At 44.0% G+C, this 15868-nt stretch overlaps 2 protein-coding genes across 10 annotated transcripts in view; both read right to left on the bottom strand.

Annotated features, from left to right (window-relative positions):
- The window catches only part of LOC106855699 (uncharacterized), a 40729-nt gene extending 34502 nt beyond the window's left edge, over positions 1-6227 (bottom strand). For 6 of the 8 annotated variants that reach the window (XR_015803340.1, XR_015803341.1, XR_015803344.1 and 3 more), the window contains exons 1-2: positions 6091-6224; positions 22-106 (exon numbers count right to left, since the gene is read on the bottom strand). Coding sequence is in view for 2 of the 8 variants with exons in the window: in XM_088164073.1 (XP_088020199.1) it covers positions 22-106; positions 6091-6189 (184 nt within the window). In the remaining 6 variants the exon portion in view is untranslated. Of the gene's footprint in view, positions 1-21; positions 107-397; positions 2987-3014; positions 3144-6090 lie in introns of those variants that run through there. The other 2 variants (XM_088164074.1, XR_015803345.1) reach the window with 2 other exon arrangements.
- AFF1 (ALF transcription elongation factor 1) overlaps positions 3806-15868 on the bottom strand; it is a 67207-nt gene continuing 55144 nt past the window's right edge. For both annotated transcript variants that reach the window (XM_014880565.2, XM_014880566.2), the window contains exons 13-21: positions 14282-14522; positions 13378-13469; positions 12748-12811; positions 11804-11940; positions 11489-11560; positions 10769-10862; positions 10621-10664; positions 9606-9850; positions 3806-6974 (exon numbers count right to left, since the gene is read on the bottom strand). In XM_014880565.2, the coding sequence (XP_014736051.2) occupies positions 6853-6974; positions 9606-9850; positions 10621-10664; positions 10769-10862; positions 11489-11560; positions 11804-11940; positions 12748-12811; positions 13378-13469; positions 14282-14522 (1111 nt within the window). In that variant the 3' untranslated portion in view covers positions 3806-6852. The remainder of the gene's footprint in view (positions 6975-9605; positions 9851-10620; positions 10665-10768; positions 10863-11488; positions 11561-11803; positions 11941-12747; positions 12812-13377; positions 13470-14281; positions 14523-15868) is intronic.

Below are 15868 nucleotides of genomic sequence, written 5' to 3'. Positions count from 1 at the left end.
TCCCAGCAGCTCCAGCCTTACCTGCAATTTCCCTGGAGAGATGACTTCTTACTCTCAGCTTGCAGAGGCAGTAGGAAGAATTGGGATTTGAAGCTGTTGCTGTTATCTACGAGGATGGAAGGGAGAGGAGACATCAGTGCCTGCCCTTTCCCTCCCTTTCAGACAGGCAGAATTATCTTGCACAGACAGGCTTTCTGACAAGGAATATCACCAAACCCCCATTCCCTGCCCTGCAGTTGAGAAGGAGCCATTCAGGGAACCCTCAGGTACCAGGGCCAGACTGTGCAGCTGCTTTGTCTAAAGGCTGCAGACATTCAATAAAAAAAAGGTGGCAAGAAATTAAATTCTGTGACTTGCGCATTTTGAGCAGTGATGGAAACTCAGGGAGGCTCTTTACCAGTCCAGACAGGAGAACTCCTGGAGCAGGGCCTCTGCAACAAGAATTTCACATGTAAATTATTAATTAATGGGGTGGGAAAAACAAACTGACATTGGAGTGCTGTAGCCAGCAAAACACCACAGCAGCCCAACATCATCTCTGAATCACAGATTCTTTACGTTTCCTCCAAAGTACAGCTGATTCCTGAAAGAATTCATGTAAGAAAAGACTTCTGCCCATCAGATGGTGCATAAGAATAAATGTGGTATTAAATCATCTCAGAGACACAATTAATTAAAAAAAAAAAAAATCAACACATCTTTGATAAGACACAAATCATCAATTCCAAAAACTCCTAATTTGATGAACAAATCAAGGAGATGATTTGTTCACCTCAGTGTTGAAAAATAATTACCAGATGATTTTTATGATGAGAGCAGATTGTGCAGCTGACATGTAGTCAGAGCAACAGAGCTGCAGCAATCTTCTTTCACATTTGCTTGCTACACTGCAAGTCTATGTCCTGAAATTTTCTGTGAAAAGAGGGAATGCCTTATCAAATTCCTATTTAGGATAGTTTTCAAGCACAACAGCAACAGCATGTTTTGCTGCCTGCCCTCATCCAAGACACAAGAGCTACTTGCCCAGTCTCCTTCCACTAACCCAGTTTCCCAAGCCTGAACTTCTACAGTCATTGGAAATAAAATCAGAAGTTTAATTTCATTTCACTTTTTTTAAAGTTTGGTCATAGCATTTTCTACTTCCTCAGCTTTAAACATACATTTTAAAGGATATAAGCTCTTGTATCCCATTTTCCCATGCTTACTGCTGGATTTATTAGGAGAATTAATTTGCCCTTGGAGCACTTAAAAAAAAAGGTATTTTTAAAAAACTCTACATTTATTTCTTTACCAACATTCTTGCAAAGAAGTTTGCCATTTTCCAGTCATCGCACAGTTGTGGTGCATGTTCTGTCCCACTCACACAGTGCCAAGAAATCACTAGTGAGGGATTGGGATTCAGCAGGACCATGTCTGAGCTGTGCTGTGTCAGCTACCAAATTGCAGTGTAGGATTTTCTGTTTTCCAGGGCAAATCTTGCCCTTACACAAAATAACAGCAGGGGGAAGTAATGCCTCTGTCTGGAGCGATTCTTCTCCCCCACTGGCTACAGAAATACAACAAACTGTTTGCCTCTTGTTTAATAATCATCACAGAAAACCCACTGGCTGTCACAAGGCAAGTTTAGTGTGCTGAAATAAATGCTGTGCCCGTGATCTGCAGATTTCTCTTCCCCTTTTACCTCAGCCAGACTGTTTAGTCTAACCTACTACCTGCACTAAGTTTACTATTCTACTTAGCACTGGATATAATCAGAGGCTCATTTCTCCCAGCTGTGTGGGAGAAAAATCTTAGAGAAGATTTTGTGCATTGGCTGCAAGATTTACACCCCTAATGCCCCCCCAAGTTCTGATCTGCCTGCACAGTTATTTCATGTCATTTTGCCCACAACCTCCCTGGTCCAAAAGATTCCAACTATTCCCAAGGCACTACATTGTCTAAGTAATTACTCCTTTACAGTTGTTAAACTGACAGGATTTTCTGATTCTTTCAAATGAAAATTTCAACAAAGACTTGAAATTACCACAGCTATAGTTTCCAAGTGAAAAGGTACAGCAGGCATCTGGGGAAAAACTCCACATGGAGCAAGTGAAAAACAGCTGTATTTTATTACTTGGAAACTGGGGGCGAAAAAAATCTGAACTATTTTTTCCATTTACAAGTACTTCTTCATATGCAACTGGCTAGGAGTAGAATCAAAATTTCACTAAACAATCTACAAGTTTTGCAAATGCCTCTGGCAGTGTAAAACATGGCCTTAACGCTGCAACATGAAGGGCTAGTCCCCAAAAAAACCCTTAATCTCAGCAATACTGAGCAGGAGAAGAGGAAAACCCAGCAGGAAATCTGGGAACCCCACACCTTGACAAAACACATCACAAAGGAGCAGTGAGTGCACACTGCTCTTGTAACACACACAAGTTTCAGGAACACAAAAGTTATGGAAACACATTCAAAAAGCTTGATGATAGCCCAAGAACAATGTTGTTTTTTTGTGACAGGGGTTGCTGAAACTGCAATTAATGTAAGGAAAGCACAAGCTGCCAAGGGGCTATTTTAGTGTTTGGAGAGCAGCACAAGGCTGAGAAAGTGCAATCGACTTTAACTCAGCTGTTTTGCCAAAAATGACATTTATCTTTGAAAAGGAACAAGCCAAGCCAAAGACAGAATGCAAGCTCATCTATAATCAATAACAAATCTCAAAATAAATTAAAGAGGGTTGCAAAATTAGGTTTGGGCAATAAAGACTCAATAATTAAAGAAACTACAACAAATTATTGTTGGAAAAATATTTTTGGCTGTGTTAGCCCAGGGGGGCCACTGCCCTAGGCAGAATGCCAAGCAGGGCAGCCAACACTTGCTACAGCCCCACATCCTGCCTGGCTTTTGGATGCCCTCCCTGCTGGCATGTTCAACCCCATTTCCATTCCATCACACCCCCAAAATTAACCCTCCCCGCTTTGCCCCAGCCCTGCACTGATCACAATTCATGAGTGCATTTCTATGCACAGCACCTGTAACAGCAGCATTTCCTGTGAGTATTCAACCAGGTGTCAGTATCCTGTACAATTTACACAGTGCATGAGAAAACCACATCCATTATTTGCAAACATCCTGGGGGCAACACCTGCTGCAGAACAGACCTGAAACACAGAAATTATATCCCAAGAGATGCCAAAACCATTCTTCCAAGGAACAACTTGGAAAACAAAAAGTGGGAAAAGCCTCCAATGAGAAGTACAAGGCTGTGGCAGAGATTCCCTTGCACAACCAGTGAGACTCTGCTACCACAGGGCAGGAAATCCTGTGGGATTCCCTGAGGGAAATCCTCCTCGCAGCCCTTCAGAAACCAACCCACAAACCAAGCCCTACAACAGCTTTGTGGCAAACACAGAGCAGGACCCTTCAGTCACCACTTCTATGCCTCATCTCCTGGTTTGCCAATTGGCCTTGTTGGGTTGCCTGAAACCAACCTGTGGCTGTTCCTGTCAGGGAGTGCTCAGAGCCAAGCTCTGCTGGCTTCAGCAGCTGGCCCAGCACAGCCTTCCCTGCATGGGATTGGGAGGGTAGGATGAACATGCCCCAAGTTGTGACACTCCTGCCACTCTGAGCATCTACATTTGCACCACTTATGGCCATTACAGTAAGGGCAAGGGGCGACAATCAGGGCAGCAAAGAGACTTCTTGTACAGAAATTCATACCTAAACCTCATTCAGAAGGGAAACACTAAGGCCATTTAGAGAAAAGCTATGCTAGAATTTCTCTGTGAGAAGCTGAGAACACAAGGACTCTTGAAACACCTCATAACAAACATTCATTTATTGTTTATTTCCCCCATATGAATCAACCATCTCAGAAATTCCATCACACGCAGGGCAGAAAAAGGTTATATACAAGAGGGACATACATCCCCAAAATAAGATGTACAGATTTATCATGGAAACCAAGAGGGAGGGGCGAGGACAAAACCAAAAACAAGGACATTGCAGTCAGACTTTGACTTTCAGTTACAGAAGAGATCTCTATCTCCATGTAAGTGGGGTTTTCAACTATTAAATAAATGGCATCTTAAAAATAGAACATTTGACAATTTCATCACAGGTATTATTATTTTTTTTAAATAAATATTGCATGGAAATGATGCTGCTTTGCCACCATAGCTGCCTCCTTTCTCTCTGGGATTAAACAATCACCCCTGGTTTTCCTTGGATTTATGATTAGCTTCTTAATGGCAAACGCTATTTCCTCCACTGCTACGTTTTGATTTCTGTTTTTATTTATTTTTTGTTTGTTTTAAAGGCCTGAATAGGCCCAGGTGAAAATGATGAGCTTCCTTCCTAACCCTCTGCAGGCCTCTGACCTGGCTCAAGGTTGAAATATGATGGCTTTTCTTAAAATTTCCTATTATTTGAACAGTCTTTCTCTGTGTCCTAAAACAAAACCTGGCTTTCTGCTGTGGAAGTCGGGAGTGATACTTCCAAGATTGCTTTCAAACTGAGAGCCCCCAAAGAGCTCCCACATGCCCATGACACAAACTGTCTGTGATGTTCTTTTCTGCAAAGCCCAGGGGAGTTTGTCCTGGGAATGGGAGCAGCCCTCACACAACCACTTGTGCACAGCAGCAAGCACCTCTCCTGGCAGCAGGGAGGGACATGGAGGCACACAGAAGGAAAGTACCAGGACACCCCTGTCCCTGCTGCCCCTTATGCTTTCCCCTAACACTGCTACAGTTCCTGCAGACTCCCACTGTGGCTTCCAGGTTCAATAAAGCTTTCATCTTTCCTCCTCCTTAGCTGGTGATCCTAGAAATAGCTTTGTCTAAAGACAAAGTCCAAAGGTGGCATCGATCTGCCAGTCTGGGATCAAGTTCCAAAGTGCACATCAGCCTCCAGGCTGGCTGCCCATCCCCACGCTTCCTGAGAACAAAACAGTTAATGCTGAGCCCTTCTCTGACCCTGCTTACTCTGAGCAGTTGCTGCTCCAGGGGGGAGGAGTGCAAGCAAAGCTTGATAGGTAAAATGGGGAGGGGGGGCATAGATCTTCCTTCCACTTGTTAGGACAGCTCATCCCTGAAATGCTCTGAGGTTTTTAACAAAGTGAACATAAAAGGCCAATCCCTTCAAGATGCAGAAAGGCCCAGCCATGATCCCAGTGGTCCTGCACTGCCAGGGAAGGTGACAGGAGAGCTCCCCTGTGCTCAGGACCAGTACACTCCTATCATCTCTTCCCAGAACCAAGAAGAGCCCAGGCTTCCCCGTGGCAGGGGCCATTTCTACAGAAACTACTTTTGGAAATGCAAACTTTTTGCTGATATTTATTTACTGTCCATTTTCATGAGCCTCAAACCCATGAACAGGTATTTTACAAAGGGGGTACTTCTGCAGATCTGCAGACCTGTTCCTCCCTAATCATGAAATTATGTGGAAAAGGGAGATAATTCTTTCTTGTAAACACAATTATTTTGGGATATCATCCTTCTCTTCACCAGTCCCACGGGTCTGTCAGAGAGAGGGCGAGGGCTGTGAGAGGGGACCAGCGGGCTAAGGCACACTATTACGTATGAGGACGGCAGGATGCTGCTGTCACACCACAAGGAATCTTTGGGTAGAGAAGGGTGTCAACTCACTGAATACACAAATGCCATGGGTGCTGCCTTCGCTGATACTGTGACAAGGAAAATAATGCTTGGAAACAGCTCATTATTCCTATTCTTGTTCCCTTGACAGGTTTCTAAGTCACTGGGCCCATCCTATAGCATGCATGGCTGACAGAGCACAAGCTGTCTCCCACAAGAAGAAGACCCTACTTTGGTACAAATCCTGCTCTTAAATATTCACCAAGACCCTCAATGGTTGCAGGCAAATATCCAAATGCAAAATTTATCTTATGTTCCACATGCAGCCACTTAATCCCTCCTTAACCAGAAGCAATTCCTTCCCATGGAAGCTCCTAGAACGATGTCCAAGCAACCACAGTGAACCAGTGCAGCTTTCCACCCCCACCCACTGAAATGAAAAAAAAAAATCAGCCCAACAAAGAATCCTATGGTGACATCTCTCAGCAGAGAGGCAGAGCTGTTCCAAACATACCACGTCGTTTTGCCACCCCAACTGTGTTTGGCTTGCAAGGCTAAAGCTGAGCCAGCCCCTCAGTAACACAGCTGGAGTGCCTGGGGCATGGATGTGCATGACAGCACAGCAAGGAGGACCAAACCAGCGACGACTTGGAAAAGAAAACTTGCAGCACTGAAGGCAGTGGCTTCCTCAGTTATGTCAGCTGGCTGACAAAAGCAGGAGAGTGAGGTTGGAAAGCAGGCAGAGTAGATCCTTTTGCTGCTTTTCCTGTAACATAATGCTGTTCGGTGCTTGATGAGGTTGCTACTTGCTCTCTGAGGAACAAAGACACCAAAGATTGCATCTGTGCTTGCAAAAGCAACTCCTCTGGCATGTTGTCTGGGCACTCAACTGCTGCAGACTGTGGGATGTTGCATAACCACCTCTGGAGGCAGATTTCCTTCTTGTCAGCATCATGTGCAATTATTGTCCTGCTGGTTATTTGCAAAAGAAATGTTTATAGACCATCAATACATCGGGCCATTCAGACAAATCATTGCACTTCATCGTTTTAAAGGAAGGTGCCATCCTCCATCTCTTCTTTTTCAAGGTAGCAAAGTGCTACCCTAGAAAAACACAGTTCAAGGGTTTTCCAGTGTAACCAGATAACTTCCAACTTTATTTAAAATATTTTCCCTTGCAGGTGCTTTGTACTGAACAATTAAAAAAAATTAAACTGTTTCTGAGGCTTCAAAAGTGCAAAAAAACTTCAAGGTATTTAACCACCTGGAGAACCAGTTAAGGCATATTTGCTTCCAGTCTCAGCCACTGTAATCCCTGTCTGATGTAGTGTACCAGGTCTGTCAGGCTACTGGTCAGTGCCAGAGCACTTGTCGCTCTGCTGAGTTCAGCAAAAAACTCTGGGGAAAAAAGGGAGAGAGAGAGAAAACATTTGGTTGGTTTCATACACCAGGCACAGCTGACAGGTGAGGAGTGACAGCAGCACACAGTCAGCTGGCCAGTCCTGTAAAACAGTGCTAGTGCAGACAGCTCAGCAGTGTCACAGGGCTGGGAAGGGTGACAAGCACAGCAGGCAATGCAGGCAACAGCAAAACACATCTACACACACTGAGCCACCTCCTCATGTCCTGACTTTAAAGGACACAGAGACTCCATGATAGGGGGGCAAAAGCTTGGGTGTTCACACAGTCCCAGCTTCAAGCTTCCCCCAAATTCCAAACAGGCCAAATTTGAGTGTCTTCCTGAGCAGAAGGTGTGCTTCACCCAGAAGCACACACAGCTGTGGTCCCTTTCCTTCACCCATCCTCAAACCTTGGGGACATCAGAATTTCTCTGTTTGTGTAGCTTGCCAGGCTGGTTTGAATTGCTTATAGCCAAGCGTGTCAGGCAGATCTCACATTCCTCCCATCCCACCACCAACTCCAGGCATCTTGCTCCTCCTCCCACGCAGGAGGTGGCTCTTGCAGCACACCCGACCCTGCTGTGAGCAAGGCTGCAAGCCCTGCTCTGTGCTGGCAACCCTCTGTGCAAGCGACCATGAGCTGTGGGAAATATTCACACCTATTCCTTAGCAGTCACCTTTCCAAGACATTCCTGCATGACCTGCCTCCCACTGACACGGGCCCAGTGCCTCATTCCTCAGCTCAACCTTGTTGCTAAATACCTTTTCAGAAACTGGTCATTCTCAGCTCTCCTTTTTGACATCCAAAGATTGAAGCTAGAAGTAGAAAAATTCTGCTTGGCTGTGCAAGGAGCTCTTCAGAAGCAGAGAGCACAACACTTCCTTTCTAGTACTTGCTAATGCAGAAGCAGAGAACACATTCCCTCTGATTTTCCTGCTTTTGTTTACAGAATCCATGCCCTCCATGGGGAATAGAAGGAATTCAAAGCCCCTGTCTGAACAAACAGAAGATAACCTGATCTGTCAGCACAGAATCATGTGAAAGGAGGACTTCACATCCATGCCTGAAGCCTCAGCTTTTCTTTGCAGGGGGAGATCAGAGGCTGAAGACAACGTGTTACATCCTCATGATCCAAGTGCTGCTCTGAATTACAGTGAAGAGCTGGGACCTGTCAGTGGACCCTCCAGAAGACACTTCAGCTCTGCACCAGTGACTTGGACAGCAGTTACAGCCCACTGCTTTCCAATTGCTTAGGACTGCCCTGCTTATAAGATCTTGATAGCTAAAGGCTGCTGCTCTTTCTTCCTCTTCTTATGCCCTGTGTATTGCATAAAATCAAGGATGCGGCCTTTTTTATTCATTTTGCATTTTCACTCTCTGTACCTCTTTGTATATTATGCTGATTATCAGTAAATTCCAGTTCTGAAATGCTTCCAACTGCCCTGAACAGTGACACCACCTGCATGAGTACTACATGAGTATTTACTGGTCTCTTGCACAGATCCACTCCCTGTGGAGTATTTAGTAGGCCATCATCATCCCCCTACATCAGGACCAGCCACACAGAGCATGTTTTGGATTTAGTCTTGACTGATGCAAGGCTGTGCTCAGGCTTCCCTCCCACACCTTTTCCTCCATGACTCACTCTTCTGGCTTATTAGTAGCATGCGCTGCTTCTATGTGACAGTCTTTTATCAGCCTTTTGAGGACATAATCAAAAATGCCACACATGAACTGCTGCTGCAAGCACAGATTTGCTCAGAGGACAGCCAACAGCCAGTTTTTTATTCAAAGGTGACTTGGAAAGCTTTTTTATTTTCAACAACTGCCTCAGTGTGAGGATTTTTACAGCCTTACATCAATCCAGCCAGGCACATTGAGCTTATTTTCTTTTGCAAGTTTGCCAACAGGTCGTGGCAATGCATCTCTTCAGCCACACTGGCTCACAAAACTTTGTGTTGTATGGAAAATGACACTGCTGAGGCCACGTGGGATGGCTGGACTGCACCCACCCCGTGGCTTTTGTGTATTCACCACTGCTTGCACCAAAGGACAATACAACATTTCTAGCAACAAAACCGTAAAATAAAAGTTGCAGCAATTCTAGGAATTGCTGCTGGCAAATACTGGGCATGTGCCCAGCAAGGACTCAAATTCAAGTGCTGCTCAGTTTCTCTGCTAGGCAGAGAAGCCAGCTTCACCATTTTCAAGACAAAATGACATGGAAAGTTAACAAAAACTAAAACACAAGGCTACCAGCCAAAATGATATTTTTAAACAAAGTGAACCAACTCAGAAGAGCTCAGTGCCCCAAGGGGAAAGACAGAAAAAAACCAAATCCCTTACACTTCTTGAGTTACCACGAAGCAGGTTGGCTGGTTTCCTGCACTCAACACTCTCATCCCTTAGCTGTTGGACATTTGAGGATGCCAAGAAAACCTTTAAATGGGAACACTCATCAATATATCACCATCAAGTATCTCTGCCAATATGCCCTGGCAGAGATATTTAAAGCATGAAATATGTTAATCTTTAGGTATGGTGCTTGCTGCACTGAGTGTAAGGATCAAAGCAAATACACACACAACCATGACACACTGGACAGAAAAGACAAGGGCCAAAACTTACCTTTATTCTTTCTGGCCAGTGCATCAGCCTTTTCCCAAATTTCATAAGCATGGAGGATATAGGAGGTGATGTTGACATAGGAAGAGGTGACACTGGAGATATGACAGGAGACAGTGACAGTTGAGCCAGTGCTGTTGCCAATGCTGCTGTGGCCAATGCCGTTGCTATCATTTGATCCTGGCTGAGAACTCCCAGATCCAGCAGGAGAGGGTATTGGAGAAAGAGGAGAAGGCAAGCCTGTGCTTCTGCAGCAGAAAAGAAACACCATCATGAACATTCAACTTCAGAGCTAAACATCTTTCTGCAAGGCTGCCTCATGCCAAGAGCTATCTGGTGTCACCCAGGCCTGCAGCATGGAGTGGACTGCTGAAAAGTGAGATGTGTTCAGCTACAGCACAAGCAATTGTACTTTGAGGGCAAGGCCAAGTTTTTGGAAGTGATTTAGAAGGACTCTTCTCAACAAGAGAAAATGTGGGACCAGACACTGAAAAGGGCCATCCATCCATCTTCCAAAATCTACACCTACTTGTGAAAGTCTTCACCAGATTATCCAAGTGTTTTCCCTAATGCCTTTCAAAGCAGGCACACTGAAGCTCTCCTCCTGTGGAGGCTTGAACTTCTGGCATCTCCTCAGAGCAGCCAGGTCAGCCTACACACACATATTTATAGACCCAGGGCAGCTAAGTGTGGTCAGCCGGCCGCCTTCCAGACATAGCCTGGCTCATCACACTCCCACCACTTCAACCAACCTAATTTTAGTCCCTGGTATGACAGGGCTTCCACCACTGCTCTCAAGAGACCATTTACTTCTCAATGAATTATCCTCTGCAAGGTGGCCAAAAAATGTAACTGGAATCGGCACCACTGTCAAGGTCCAAACAACCTTCTCTCGGCCACAGATTTTGAAAGGCAGCTTGGTAGCTGTCTGCCACATGAAGTGACCACAGAATACAGAAAAGTTCTTACTCATTGTCATTGAAACACAGACACATGAAAATAAATTTTTAAATCTTACCTTGCAACACCAGGAGAAGGTGCTTGTATTACTCTGAAATTACTCTGCAGCAAGGAATAAAAGCCTAGTTAGTTTTGTATTGTTCAGCTGGCATCAGTAACTACCATAGCCACCTAGCTGGCAGCTTAATGATACCTGTGTGCCCTACCTTGAAGTGGTCATTCAGGAGTCTGGAATACCTCATAGCAGTGTCTTTTTTGTAACCAAACATTGCCATGTGCAGAATGGACTGGCAGCGCATGCTGTGGACAGAAACACACCCGAATGTCAGTGTTTGTGCCCAGCCCTCATCAGCCTTTTGGGATGGAGGCAGGCACAGCTCAGCTCTACTGAAGGTCAATTAAGCTCAAAATTTCTCCTCCTTCTGATCATAATTATGATAAAAAAAGGCTTTGTGAAAAAAAAATACAAAGGAAAGAAAGCAACAAGGAAGGGCCTCCTGTGGTCTTTCTTACAAACAGGTGCCCAGGCTCTCAGAGGTGCCAAAGGCTGAGTAAGCCCCCATCCAGAAGTGCCTCATCCATGTTCAGCTACAGCTTCAGTTACACAGCTCAAACATGGGCAGGCAAATCACATTCTTTCACCTTAGGTGAAAGCCCTTATGTGCTCTCAAGTTACCAGCAGATCAAATTTTAAAGCCTGTGCTTTCTACATGTAGTCCCTTGTAGTCCCAGCTTACTTTAGAGATGTTTCAATTCATTCTGTTTTTTATATTGTGGTTTTTTTCTGTTCCTTTATATTGTTAGTTTTTTTCCTTGCATGACTCTAACTCCCATTTAACTCATTCCTTCACCCCTGGAACCAATGGATCTTTCCCTCTATCAAGTTTCAAAGCAGTGCACAAAGGAATAGAAGAACAGTTACTCACCGTAACACAGCAAAGATTTTTCCGTGTGAAGAGACTGAGGAGTCTGCAAAAGGTTTCAAAGTCATAATGAATCTAGGGAAACAAAACAAACAGAACCTTCTCAGCCACTAGAGCACTCTGAAGCCTCACAGCTTATGAAAAAACAGTGCATGCCATTATCTTAAAAACAGTAGGGAAGTCAGGAAACCTGCCCTGAGTTCTTAGTCCTGGTACAAGGAACTTGGTAATATTTTGGTAATATCAGAGGACTGACTGCATGTCAAAATGCCCTCCCCTCCAAACATTCCGAACTGTCACCCTCTGAAAGCCACTTACTTGATGAGAACTATGGTGTCACTGAATATGCTGTAAGCTGATTTTGGTTCCAGCACATCTGATTCCAAGGCAATCCCATATTCAATGAATAAAAGAGCAGCCTCCAGGTACTCAAAGGCCTTTCCAGTCTTGTCAGTCTATTGGGAAGAAAATTCTCATTTTTTAACTAAGACCAAACACACTTCTCTCAAGCATACTTGAATTCTTTTTTCTTCCTAGTTAGGCAGGACTTGAAGAAAGAAAAATATTTCAGTCTGGCCTCTGGGTGAAAATTAAAGAGGTCTCAGCAGAACCCTTCATGTGATCCCAGTCATCAACTTTGTGTGCTACATTTGTCTCTCTTTGCTCAATGGTTTCCTTGAGTAATTTATTATCTTCACTATTTTTTATATACTGTTGTCTGCTGTTGGAGGCTTGCCTTCTGCTAGGCACAGGGGGATTTCCCACTGCAGTATGCCCTCATTTCATTTTCACAGGTAAACAGAAAGCAGCAAATGGACATTATCTGACTGAGATAATTATTTGCCATAATTAGCAAAGCAATGTATTCACTTGTGCACACTGTTAAGCTGCACAGAGTAGGGAAAATCAGATCTGCCAAGGCCACTTCCAAGTCTTGGTCACCAGCAGCTCAATAAATGCCAGGATCCTGACTTTTCTGACTTTTTCAACTGTCTTAAAATTAACTGTTCCATCTGTTTTCCAAGGATGTTTTTATAGCTCTGCAAAGCTAACCCCCGACAATACCAGTTCTGAATCTCATTCTCTAAGTGTATTTTCATAAAAGAGAAACATCTGAACATCTGGCAAATAAAGACAGACTCCCAACACATGACTCCCACTCCATGTGTCATGGTAGCCGGTGAACCTCATTCCCACACACTCAGGTACCAGGACTGACTGCAGGAGCTGGTCAACATTCCCAGTACAAGATCAAGACTTACCATTGCATCAGCTTTGTGCTTCAGCCTCTGGGCCTGTTCGATGTAGTATTCCTTTGAATGTTGCCTGAATTGGGGACAGAGAGGAAAAACAGATGAAAAAGGGTAGGATAATCATCAGCTTTGCTTTCTTATCCAAAGGGTGCTATGGGTTGATTGATTTCTTTAAAAACATATGTTGAACTAATATAAAAATTTACATTTAGAAATAAAAAAACAACAGAGGTTGGGCTTCTATGGGAACAAATTAATTTCCTCATTCCCATGGAAAGACAGCAGTTACATCATCTATCATTCCTCAAGTACAGACCCATAAATACATTTTAATTGAAACAAAGTAAATTTAGCAGCAACCACACACTTATCTGAGACCAAAACTTGCATTCAAGTTACCTGCTTACAAGAGAGACGTAATTTCCAGAGTACCTTACCTCAAACCAAAACTGTTGCAAACTTTTACTTTGTGGTGGATAGGCATGAGAAGGCAGTACAAGGCAGGTCTCACACATCTCTCCCCCTCTCTTTCCTCTCAAAGAAGTGCTCAGGAAAAAGCAGAAGCCAGGGTGGCCTCATGGCCAGCCTTGCCTCACGTCTTCAGAAAGAAAAGATGAGGGGTATCAAACAAAAACTTACTTTTCAAACTTGAGCAGAGGTCTCCCTGGCTTAGAGGTACCATTTGGCAAAGAAGGCACTGGGAAAGGCTTTGTGACATCACCTGCAGATCCCTGAAAAAAGACAGAGATAAAGCTGGTTAGAGAGATATACCTAAACCAGTTCCAAAGCCTGGCTTTCCTAAATTTCAAGTGAAAATGTTTATCTGTCCCAAGCACAGTGTATTCTCCAGGCTCTCTTCACCAGCAACCCCTGCTTGCTTCTCACCTGACAGCTTGTATGCCCAACACCATTCAAACTTCTCCCAAGCTCAGAGAAATTCAGCAGCAGGTTTCCTTGCACAATGACTAAGAGAGCAGTGAGGCTGCAAGCAGCACAGTTTTCATGGCCTCTAGCCAAGGCAGAATGGCAAGATCTATTCACACTTATTTCCACCTTAACCACACAACAATTGCTGATTCCCCATTACTAACTACAAGGAAAAGGAAAAAGCAAGCAGTTAGAGCCAGCTAATACAGTGTCCACAGTCTGGCTTAACACACACACAGCAACATCCCAGACCACACATCCTGAGCCTCCAGTAAGCAGCCATGTAATCAAATTTTGTAACCCAGAAATGCAAAGAACCAGCTGCAAGGATCATGAACCATTTTGTAAACAAGCTATAAAAGCTTATACCTGGGCTGTAGTCAATGCCACAGGTTGCTTATTTTCTTCTTTTTAATCAATCCCTTATTTCTTTTTATAAGCACACTTATTTTTACACCAATACATCAGTATTACATTTGCAGTTGCCTAAAATCTGAAATTGTGATTAGCATAAACGTGATTATCATGCCTTTGGTGTTTCCAGAGTATGTTTCTGAGAGAACCACATAGCACCCACGTTGGAGGAAACATCTCACCAGTTATCCTGGATACTTACTTTGATGCCCTTCGACAGCTCCATATGATTTCCCTCCACTTTTCTGTGCTTGGCAACCAAAGGATCCTTGTGGTTACTCTTGTTCCTGGCAGGGTTATCCATGGCAGGCAGTTCAGTCGTCTCATTTCTGGGTCTCTTTTGGGTCATCTTGGCTGACTTTGGTGCAGGCTGTGCAGCAGACATGGCTGGCAGTGGTGGGAGCACATCTTTCTTCTGAGTTTCAGACGAAGTTTTTGATGCTCTAGAGATGGGAAGCAAATTCATGAATATGGTGTACATACAATGTAGGGATTTTTTACAAACTTAGTTACATCATGTGCCAATTCCATTTAAACTCCTCTGGAAGCGTGAGATGGCTTGTTAATACAAAGAATTCAACAAAAGCAAAATGAAACTTTAGGGGCTTCATTGTGCTTTAGACAGCAAACCTTCACCTACCATCAACATACAAGCAAGTTGCCTTTCAAGTAGGAATAAACCTCAGAACTTATCCTTGGACCAAACACTTGTAACCAGAACATCAGGACATGGCAAAAAAAGCATGCTTCCAATACAGCCTCTTTTCACTCAGTGAGGGAGGTGATTACAGTGACTAAAATCCCTGGGACAAATCACCCAACAAGGAAAATCAACTGCAGCACTGCCTGCCTTATCCCCTTTCGGTAGATCATATTTCCTGTGGTCAGAGGTACTCACCCTGACACTTGATCCTGTATGTGCTTTGACAGAATTAAACTGAGTTCCTCCTTTAAGACTTGCCAGATTAACTAGACAACATTCACAAATTTGAGAGACTTAAAATGCTACGCTTTTAAATGGCAGAGATTATCACATTTAATAACATTAGATTTCGGATCATCTGAAGTTAGGATGAGCAGGGAACCCTGACAGCTCTAAGTAGCACCAAATAGTTCTAAACTTTGTTTAGAACCACTGCTCATTTATACATTTTTATTCAGTTTCCCAAAGATTCTAAGAAAACACTGAGCAGGGAACCCCAGCTTGTGGACTGCAACATCAGAAGAGGAGGAAATGAAGTTTAAGCCAGTGAGGAGATTGAGGTGTGAGGGTGCACATCCTGCCTCATTCTGTTGTGCATGGGACAATCCTCTCCCTTCTTTCACCATGCACTTTTCCCATGGTTTGGTCCCTACTCACATCATACACATGCTCCCAAGCTTCTCCACCTTGGCACAGCTGATGCTCCACAGAGCACAGAACCATCATCTGACCTGCTCAAGTGCACTATCTCCCCAGAAATGCATCCTATCCTTCCCACTCCAAAAGCCAGAACATGACTAAAACAGGTGCTCATTTTCACTGAGAAGAAGGGAGAAATAAACCCCAGAATTAAAGATCTTGCAATACTATAACAATCCAAACACCCTTTCACCCAACTAAATGTTAATCCCAATTCCTCAGCGCTTCCAGACTGTGTCAGTGTTTTCTCTTCAGAAAAGCAGTTTACTCCTATTGTCAGGACACAAACCTCAACACTACATACCAACCCAAGCCAACACCTCAAATTCAAGCCACAAGCAAGCAGGAATCAAATGCAGTAGCCCATGACTGAGGCATGAGTCTCCC

Source organism: Sturnus vulgaris, chromosome 4 (assembly GCF_052056855.1).
Source record: "Sturnus vulgaris isolate bStuVul1 chromosome 4, bStuVul1.hap1, whole genome shotgun sequence".
Taxonomy (NCBI): domain Eukaryota; kingdom Metazoa; phylum Chordata; class Aves; order Passeriformes; family Sturnidae; genus Sturnus; species Sturnus vulgaris.
Note: the sequence above shows the minus strand (reverse complement) of the source record. Positions and strands in the feature narration are given on the sequence as shown.